Raw genomic sequence first — 10,480 nt, 5'->3', positions numbered from 1 at the left:
GAGTATCGGTCCTTTTTTACTTTTTTTTTAATTTTTTTCAAAACCGGTTCAAGGGCCGGTTTAAGGCTCCTCCACCCCCTGAACTTGTCAGAACCCCAATACACCCTCTGTAGGGGCATATCGGGGTGCTCCCGATACTGGCCGATATGCATTAATACTTTGAACCTTGCTTTAAATGTTTGAGAACCTACTTAATAACCCACAATGTATGACATAATAATATAACTAGTGGGGACTTGTGTGATGCATGGGATTTATTAAGTGAAAGCTAAATAATAGAAATGGTCATTTAGTAAAGTACCCTTTATAGTTTCATGGATTTACTAAAACATACCCTATAGCTAGCATTTTACTAAAACATCACTTATAATTTGCAATGGATTTAATCAATCTTTCATTAAGAATTGAAGATTATTAGTAATAAATATTAATTGTTTTGAAAGTTATTTTCTCAATTTATTACTTGATATAAGTAAAATTAGTTATTTACAATATTATGTAAAAATATTAAATTATTATTAATTATAATATTATGTTATAATTATTTTTCTACTTTTCATATTTTTTTTAGTTTATTACATAATTTCTTTATTTTAATTATTTAAAACCAATTGAGCAAACCAAAAATCAACCCAAACCAATACAACCTGATTTAGTTGGTTTTACTAATGGTTAGTAGATTTCGAGTAACCAACTCTCCAACCTGACCATGTCGATTTGGTTGGACAAATAGCCTAAATCGAATTAAACCAGGCCGTGATCAACACCCCTAATTTCATATAAATTAATATTTTAATCTCTAATAAATAAAAATAGTTTAATCTCCAATAATTATTAAACTTTATGACGAAAATACACAATTATTGAAAATATATTATCATAAATAACTAATAAAAATAAAATAAATACAAAAGCACAAAAAATACTAAAAAATATATTAAGCTAGTAAAAAAATATTGTAATCTCAAATAATAGTTTAATCTTTAATAAATATCAATGAATAAAGTACAACAAAAATACAATAAATACAATACATATAATAAATTAAATTTAAAAAGTTAAATAATAGTAGTTTAATATTCAATAATTATTAAATTTTTTTTGTTAAACAACAAAACAAATGTAGATTTATACATAATTATTGAAAATATATTTATAATAAAAACTATAAATAATTGCTAAAAATACAATAATTAATAATTTTAGTATATTAAATATATAATAAATATAGATTAAGATTTTAAAATCATTATTAATGATTATTATTCTTTTGAAAGTTATTTTTCAAGAATTATTAATTGATGTATGTGAAATTGATTATTTAAAATATTATTTAGTTATTTAAATAATATCCTTATCTAAATTCTATAATTTTAATTATTTATTGAATTTAACAATCTATAAAATTATAATTTATTCTATTATTACATGATTTCATTATTAATTTTGTAAAAATATTAAATTATTATTAATTTGAATATTATGTTAAGATTTTTTTTTATTTTAAGATTTTTCTATTTTATTGCACAATTTCGTTATTTTAACTATTTAAAATATAGTTATGTTAAATATTTTGTTATTTAAAATGTTTAATTATTTAAAAATTTAAATAATATATAAATTATTTAAAAATACACATTGTTTGGATTTAAGATACTTAGTTATTGAAATATTTAAACAATTAAGTATTTTTTTTATATAATTATTTAGATATTTTTTGTATTTTGTTATTTAAGATATGTAGTTATTGAAATATTGAAATAGTATTTTATTTTTTAATGTTAAATTTCTATTATTTGAATAACATTTAATTTGAATAATCTGAAAAATGATAATTTATACTGTTAGTACATAATTTCGTGATGAATTTTGTACAACTATAAATCTATCAATAATATGAATATTATTAAATCTATTGTAACTATTTTTTGTGTTTTGAATAAATATTTTGAAGTTTATACTATTATTACATAATTTCATTATTAATTTTATATAAATATTAATTTGAATATTATGTTGTGATTTTTTATCTTGAGATTTTTTTATTTTATTGATAACTTCATTATTTTAACTATTTAAAATATAGTTATGTTAAATATTTCGTTATTTATAATATTTAGTTATTTAAATATTTAAATAATATATAAAATATTTAAAAATACTCACTGTTTGAATTTAAGATATTTAGTTATTGAAATATTTAAACAATTATTATTTTTATTTAATTATTTTGCTATTTTTAGTATTTTATTATTTAAGATATTTAGTTATTGAAATATTAAAATAATATTTTATTTTTTAATGTTAAATTTCTATTATTTTAATAAAATTTAATTTGAATAATCTGGAAAATCATAATTTATATTGTTAGTACATAATTCTATGATGAATTTAGTAGAAATATAAAACTATTTATAATATGGATATTATTAAAACTATTATAGTTATTTTTTTATGTTTTTAATAATTATTTTAAAGTTTATTAGAGATAATTTTGAGAAAAATTTTATAATGTAAACTTTCTTTACATAGATATAGATAAAAAGTGGCAAAGAGAATAAATAAGAATTAGAGATAATTTGGAGAGAAATGCTATAGTAAATTAGAGATAAGTTTAGAGATAAATAGAAATTGGAGATAATTTAGGAGAAAGTGGGGGAGGTAGTTTAGGATAAATTTTAGGAGATGAGAGATTTTAGATAAATTTTCATGAGGAATGAGAGCATATCATTGGTTCTTTAAAAAATGACATGGAATAAAAAATAAAAAATGAGAAAAATGAGAATTTCTTCACTGCTTTATTTTACATACTACGGCCCCCCTTCATGGTCGGATTGGTAGGGTTTGTGTCAGCTTTGCCTCTATATTAATATAAATTGGGTAAGAAGATTTTGTTGTTTTTATTCAACAATAAAATTAATTTACTTATATTAAACTACTTTAAAACCCAAAAATACTAAAAAGATCTTACTATGGTTTGAGAAAAATAGAAAATGAACAAAGAATAAAAAATATGTATAAAAATATTTTGTATATAAAACATTATCAAGTCACACTCAAGCTTAGGCTAGGTCTTTTTGAGAAAATCCCATGTCTAGCCCCAAAAAAATCAGACCTAGTGTTTGATAAAAAAACTATATGCTTTATTGGAATTTATATTTGCATCCATTACAACCGAAAACCTGTTTAGTAAGAAGGTAAAACTGTTGGTGCAAAACTAACCCAATTTTACAATTTATATAAACTATTTTATAGTTTATATTTGCATTCACACTTATTTCCGTTGTTTCCAACAGCGTTGAAGAAAATATTGAAATCTCAAAGATTAAGAGTGTCTTTCTTGCAAACTTTAGGAGTTAAATGTCACTACTCAAAAGAAAAGGTGTTAATTTGTAATTTACCCAAAAAATTCTCTTGCAAACCAACGGATACCAACTGAGTCTTGTTTACTATAGCTATCGTCTATCGATGATCAACCCAATTTTCCCAGACAACGTGGGAATGAAAACCAGTAACAAGATTAGTGCAGACTGCAGACCAAATGTGGCGGCAAAACTGTTTCTCGGTATAGCTCACTTCAGGACCGCATCCCCCTTACTTCCTTCTCCCTTCTTTTTCTTCCGCTCAATTTCCATCTCACCGGCATACTTGTCAACTAGATTTATGTGTGTGTGTGTTTTGATGCTTAACTTCTCATTTGGATGTTTTCCTTGTCGAATTTGTTCGGCTGTGTTTGCAGGAAAATGAAGATTCGGATCAAAGCATCTCAGGTGCTTTTACCATGGCATTTTCGGTGATCTCGAAATCTGACAAACGAAAAATGGAATGGTGATATTCAGGATGAATTCGTATGGATTAATATTTTGTTTGTTTGTTATTTGGCAGATGGCGAAGACCCTGAGGACGAAAAGTCCTTATGTAGACCTGAAAGGACGAAGGTTATTCACAATTATTGAATGATTTGTCGATTCAGTCTCTATGGTCCACCCCTTTTTTCCTGATAGTTTCTAGAATTTGTGTTATTAATTAGATTATATAGTACTGAGAAAACCAGGTTCAAGATTTAGTCGCCTACGTACTGGGTTATAGTTTTGATTTATGTTAATTACTTAGAAGATAGAACTCTAATTGTTCTGCTGGGTACTGAACTGGGCATTAGACTAACGACGTAATAATTTAGAAAACTCTAGATTTTATTGGGGTGGAGAATTTGAAGACAAACCTATATGATTAGTTCCATTTTATTCGTGTATAGAACAGAAGGGCCATGTCCAAATGATGGTCCCCGCAATCCGGGGTCTGAGGAGGGGTAGACTGTATAGGGACCTAACCTTTGACATTTTTTTTTTCACAGAATTGCCGCTCTCAGACTAGAACCTGTGTTATCACAGAAATAACCTTTTTTCAAAAGAAAACATGCAACTTTATTTTAACTACATTTTTCAATTAAGTATTTTTTAAGGTAAAATGCAAATTATAGTTCTGAATTCTGATGTTTTACTTGTATAGGATCAACTACCAGTTCTATCACAACTTGAGACACTTAAAGGTATAGTTGATGGTTCCATTCTTATGCTGCTGATTTTATTATAGATTTGTGTAGTTTCAGTAACGATAGCTAATTTATCACAATTGAATTCTTCTGGTTTACACTTTACAGAATGTGAACGTCCTCCTGGAGTGGGCATTGATGAATTGGGTTTTGGAAGGGAAAAGAGTTGGAGGTCATTTCAGGCATGTTTTACTTGAATCTGGTTTTATTTGTGAACCATCTAATCTTTTCTAAGCATTTATGTATGACAACATTATTAAATTACCATGCTCAGAAGCATATGGGTGCCTCTTTTGAGGAGTCTGAATTGCCTGGTCTCCATGATGGCAAAGGGGAGAATGCATTCGCACACAAGTCTTATGATGAGGAAAGGATCTCTGATGATGAGGTAGGTGTTAGGATGAGACTTAGTCTTCATGCTCTATAGATTAGTCTTTTTGGTTATCCATGCTAGGTATATATTTAAACCTGGAACTATGGAAATAGAAACTTGGAATTTGTTGTTAGGGAAGCCTTATTCATTAGAATGTTATGGAACTCTATTATTTTTGGAATTTTCTGCCTATGCCATTCATTCTCTTATAATTATGTTGTGTTTATGTGTTTATTGTGCACTGAGCTTCAAATAATGTGGTGCTATATAATTACGCTCTTTAGTGTTCATTACACAAAAAACTTTCAGAGGACCTCTATCTTTTTTCTTCTTATGAAGAAAAAGAGAGGAACTAGAGGCTTAAAAGCCTCAGAACTGGAAGAAATCTTTGTTAATTGTGATGTTCTCTTTATTTTCAAACACTATAATTACCAATATTTATCTGTGTTCGTTTTGGTATTATTTGGCAATCATCATCATCATCATCAAATCCTTGTGCCAACTTTATGGGGTTGGCTACAGGAGTCCTGTTTTCCATTCCATCCATCCATTGTTAAATTGTGGGCCCTTAAATCATTTGTCACTACTTCAATCCATGTCCTTATTCATCAAAAAAAGAAAAAAAAATGTCCTTTTTGGCCCACCCCTAGTTCTTCCATCCCCATCAACTTGTAATAGGCCGCTTCTTCTTACTGGTGCCGTAGATTAGTAAGGACTCTATGTTCATTCATTGATTTAAAGGACAGATCTTGTCATGAATTTTATGGAGAAAAACTTAAGGCTTTTCTCCTCTTTTAACTTTGTGCTGCCGATGCACTGTCATATGTTGAAGGTGACATGGGCAAGGTTGAACTTTTGCACCTTATGGATAGTGCCTGTATGCTAGATCTGCCCATAATGTATGGTTTAGGTTGGAAATATTCTGTGCAACTATATAATCTAATTTGCAGGATACTAATACAACTCCTGTGATTTGTTGGAGAAGGATTACAACATGGTCTCAAAGTTTTCTGTGATCTCTGGAGCAAACAAGTTTCAGAAAGATCATCTCCATATTCTTGAGAACGAGAACAAAAATGAATCATGCATACAGTCTGCAGTTCTTAAAGAAGCTAATAAATTTCTATTTTCACATAAAGAGGATGGCAATTATTCTTTCCATACTGCAAATTCTGAGACCAGGAAAATCTGGAAAGGTATTCTTCCTATCCTATTACGGATGATACAAGGATCTTGTCCTTCATTCCACTTGCTATGTGTTATCAATTGGAGCCTTTTAGGTCTACCATCCACCTTATTTCAAGGAGACAATGAAGAGGCTGTTCCTATTTCCTCTGGTTTGAAATTTAACTATGCTTTTGGCCTTTTAGCCTCCTATTTGTTTCATAATTTCCTTCAAAGGTTCTACTTTAAAATTGGTTTCCTTTGGCTTCTTGCTATTTTTACACCTTTTTCCTGGATAATTTCTTTTCTATTTACATGTAGTATTTTCTTATGATCTCCAGCTCTAAAAAGTCTAAACATGTTTATGTTTTGCATCAATAGATGGATTTATCGACATGCCCATATGCTTTTTTCTCAAAATGGTATCCCAAATATTATCCATATGCACCAAAATAGTTTCCCATGGATATGAATTCTGTACTATGAAAAGTTTTACACATCAAAGTGGTCTTCATCAAAATATCTGTAGACCTTTTACTTAGGAGTTATGGGTTTTGGAGTATGTAGCAAACATGGGTGTGTATTATAGACACATAGACATACACACATATCATGAAGTGGTAAACAAATGTCATGATCTTCTGTCAGTCTGTGTAAATCAGGAAAGAAAGTTTTAATTATGTGATGCAGGAGCTGAGCAAAAAATTGGAGTTTCTGAAATTTTATGTATTTTTTTTTTTATTTTTGGACATAAGGGATATTTTTGTCATTTTACAAATTTTCTGTGGGGTCCAATGATATGGTCTGATTTGTTTAGTTATGGTTTGGTCATGTTTAAAGTTTCAAGGGCATTGAATAAGTAGTATAAGAGTTATTGAGTCTTCTTTGCATTGAAATAGGATAGTAGGCTTTTGTTTTTGAATCATGGCAGGATTCTTATGAGTCTAACAGTTTGAATCCTAGGATTCTTATGAGTCTAGAGTCTATAAATATGTATGGGCGTTTTACACAAAGATCAATGAAATTATCTAATGTAGGTAGAAGCAAAGTGAAGCCCAGGTTCTCCATTCGCCACTGGTTACACAAGGAAGCGACACCCCCATTGTTGATGATGAAGGATGAGGATAATAAATCATCCAGTGTTCCTAAACTGTACGAGGGATTGGGAAATCTTGAGCATAAAGTTATGGGACATTCGATGACTGAGCTTCTTGAAGGTTTGCAGGAAGAAAAAGAGACACAATCTGACCTTCATCTGGGATCTGTTGAAAGAGTCACTCCTGGACATGGGAATTTGGAGCATTCAATGACTGAGTTTCTGAATGGCTTTCAGGGCCAAAATTGTGAACTGAAACGGACCTATAAGATGGTTTGTGTTATTCCCTGACCAATTATTTGATACCTGTGTAGTTCTCTGTCTGATTTGGTTGTTTGGTGCAGAATAGTAAAACAAAAGGAAGAAAGTTATGGCCTGGTGCAAAGAGAAATATATCTCACCTGGGTGATCGAATCCTTCAGAATGAAGAACTCCATGAGCTCATTATTAGTGAAACATCAAGCGAGGATGAGGTGTCCCTTTGTGATTTTTATTTTTGATCTTTGAATTTGTCTCCTATCATTGCTTAATGCTTCATTAATACAGACTGTAAATCCTCTAATTCAGGCCAATGATCAAAATCAACTAAAACTGACAACTGTAGAAATTAAAGGGCAAACAATGGCTGATAGATTCCAGGAAGCTTTGATTGCTTCAGCTGCAACTGAAGGGGGGAGCTTCTATGTGACATCTAAAAAGATAGGGTGAGCACAATTGACCTATCACCTACAGTAGATACTGTTAGCTAATTGCAAGGAAAAGGAAAATTTCTAATTCCAATGCACTTATATGCCTGCCAAATGTGCAGAACTGGATATTATGGAAGGCTGCAGCAAGTCATGCAGGCCGAAAAGGAAAGACATATGGAATTCTTGAAGCAGGTGCAGACATCAGCTAATTCACATGGTAATTCTACTCTTCTTTGTCCCCTCTATTTTAATTTTAATATGTTGTTATATATACATGGTTTTTAGTTGGAAGCACGAAAAGAACTTCATATAAGGAAAACAAAGCAGAAACTTTGTTTGGCATACATCATACATGTATTCATGCACTTGATGTTTATGATGACTTCCCCTTGTTTCTTCAGATGCAGTGGGATGCATTGATGTTAAAATATTGTCAAGATACTTGGATGCAAAGTTGACAGTTTGTCAGTGTACTGTTGGTGAAAACACTAAGGTGTGTATATTTTTTGACATTATGAATGCTGAGGCATTCAATCTTGCTTTATCTTGGTTATAAGAGTAGTAGATAAGACATTAAGGGTCGAATAATGGCATGCCTGTTGTTTTATACTGCATAAACAAGACCCATTTTCGGTGGCTAATCAATGTCAATTGGCACAATTATATAACATCTATTAGGGGCACAAGTTGGGTACCCGATTTGAATAGGGGTGCAACTTGGGTTGGCCCAAGTTAGCATTTTACACTGCTTTGGGCTCAGGCCCATTCAGATTTTGGCAAAAGCCCAACCCGATCCTGCTCAAGTTGCACCTTTAGATTTGAACAATTTACATCACCAGGCCCAGGTCCCTTCACATTTTAACAAATGTTCAACCTGATCCCACCCAAGTTGCACCCCTAACAGCTATAATGAAATATTCCATAAGCCATAGTAGCTGCTACTATTTATGAATCATTTGCCTACATTTGTAGCTGGTCAGCTATAATTGGATACACATAATTGTATTGTGGGTAGGATGATTGAATCTAATGATTAGCTTTAGCTTGTTTCAGCAGAGCTTGCAATGTGCACAGAACCTCCAAGGGATTAAGGGCAAAGGAGATGGGGAAAAGACCATTATCTTCAGTTCAAAATTTTGTGGAAATGTGGAGCTTGAAGTGGGAAACTTGATACGCATTCACCCTCCATGGTATAAATTATAGAACTGCCACCCTTCTTTCATGGACCTTCACTCTTTAAGTATTGATAGAAGGGAAATATTCTTACACTGTAGTTTGATGAGACATTATATTCAGTCCATGCCTCCATTGATTTTGTTCCTCTTCCAAGACGTAGAGAAAACCATTTTTAATAGACCTCCGTTTGGTTGGTATTGCACTTCAGCACAACTGTACCACAGGAATCACTGGAAGTACATCTCAGAGTTTTGTGTTCATGGTAAATTAGTAGACATTTGACCAAAATGGGTGCTGAACAAATCCTGTTCAACCTGTAACTATACCAGATTACCCATTGATGATCAAGTATGTCAGTAGATTCAGTACATGACAAATATTTAAAGCAAATTAAGTCCAATCTACTTAGGTCAATTGGGATAAATCCTAGGTCATTCAAGCAGCAAATCTGTCGGGACATGCAATTAAATCTGTCTTTATGCAGATTTCGTCTGGAAGCCACCTGACAATCAAGGAGATCATTATCAGCTTACCAGTTAGATTTGGTGGGGTCTTTCCTTGTTTTACAATTATGGTGTGATTGGTGATAAAGGTGCTACTGAACTACTGTAGCTCAAGCAAAATATTGCCTCAAGTTTGGTGAATTGCCAATTACAATCAAGCTAGATGTTTATGGTATAATCTTGAAAGAACACTAAAAATCTAAACAAGTATTGTTCTGAACCTTTTGAGCAGGAAAGAGGTAAAGTCTACAGGGAGTGGTAGCATAATTTTGTGTACATATTTCTCCCAGATTGAGACGTGAGTCCAAATTCCTTTGCCAAGAGAGCATGTAAGCTTCATTCGCTACTGTGCTATTAACTTTTCAGCATGCTGTTTGCAGTAATTCTACTCCACTGCATCTCTCACCATTGGCTCTTCTTAACATGCAGTTTGAACACATTTTCAGATTCTAACTACTTTCTGCAACCAAGTGAAAGTCGCAATTGTGTCTGCAGGAGGCAGGATATACCACCTATTTTGATATCTATCTGCTTGTAAATTGAGAAACTCCTTTTACTTCAGTTCTTTCTATTGCTCTTTTAGAAGAAAAAGAAAATTCCTTTCTAGGATCTCAATGCATGTCTACTTAAATTTTGATTGTTCACATTGTTGTCCGTGAGTTTGATTTTTTGTAATGAAAATTTTGACTGTGTTGGTTCATTTTGTTTGAAAGTTTTTCACTGGAGGAGTTAATGGAAACTTTTTGTGATGCGCAGCTTCTCAGTTGTTCCAAATCCTTGTCCCAACAGCCTGGTCTTACATGCAGTCCATCAATAATCTGGACTATTCTATATACCCAAAGCCCACCTAAATCGCCAGGCAGAAGCTGTTGTTTCCACAAGCAGTTCACATCAGGTGAAGTCTGTTCTGGCTCATTCATTTTCAAT

General features: G+C 31.5%; 1 protein-coding gene across 11 annotated transcripts; it reads left to right on the top strand.

The window, feature by feature from the left end:
• The first annotated feature begins 3,433 nt into the window (after window positions 1–3,433).
• On the top strand, window positions 3,434–10,253 carry LOC104599019 (kinetochore protein). Of its 11 annotated transcripts, none has more exons than XM_019198008.2 (15): window positions 3,434–3,565; window positions 3,740–3,770; window positions 3,886–3,938; window positions 4,510–4,549; window positions 4,661–4,734; window positions 4,827–4,940; window positions 5,911–6,121; window positions 7,127–7,458; window positions 7,530–7,658; window positions 7,753–7,889; window positions 7,994–8,091; window positions 8,276–8,367; window positions 8,931–9,064; window positions 9,786–9,882; window positions 9,983–10,253. In XM_019198008.2, the coding sequence occupies exons 1-14, from the start codon at window positions 3,542–3,544 to the stop codon at window positions 9,853–9,855; spliced, it is 1,539 nt and encodes a 512-aa protein (XP_019053553.1). In that variant the 5' UTR covers window positions 3,434–3,541; the 3' UTR covers window positions 9,856–9,882; window positions 9,983–10,253. The 11 variants fall into 11 exon arrangements, 6 of the variants coding, with proteins under 6 accessions (XP_019053553.1, XP_010259683.1, XP_010259682.1 ...); XR_016084741.1 differs by having other exon boundaries at window positions 3,439–3,565; window positions 8,928–9,689; XR_016084742.1 differs by having other exon boundaries at window positions 3,439–3,565; window positions 8,918–9,064.
• Window positions 10,254–10,480: the final 227 nt, after the last annotated feature.

The sequence above is a fragment of the Nelumbo nucifera genome, chromosome 3 (assembly GCF_055504915.1).
Source record: "Nelumbo nucifera cultivar China Antique chromosome 3, China Antique-T2T, whole genome shotgun sequence".
Taxonomy (NCBI): Eukaryota; Viridiplantae; Streptophyta; class Magnoliopsida; order Proteales; family Nelumbonaceae; genus Nelumbo; species Nelumbo nucifera.
The sequence above is the reverse complement of the archived record's forward strand: the minus strand, read 5'-3'. Positions and strand labels throughout refer to the sequence as shown.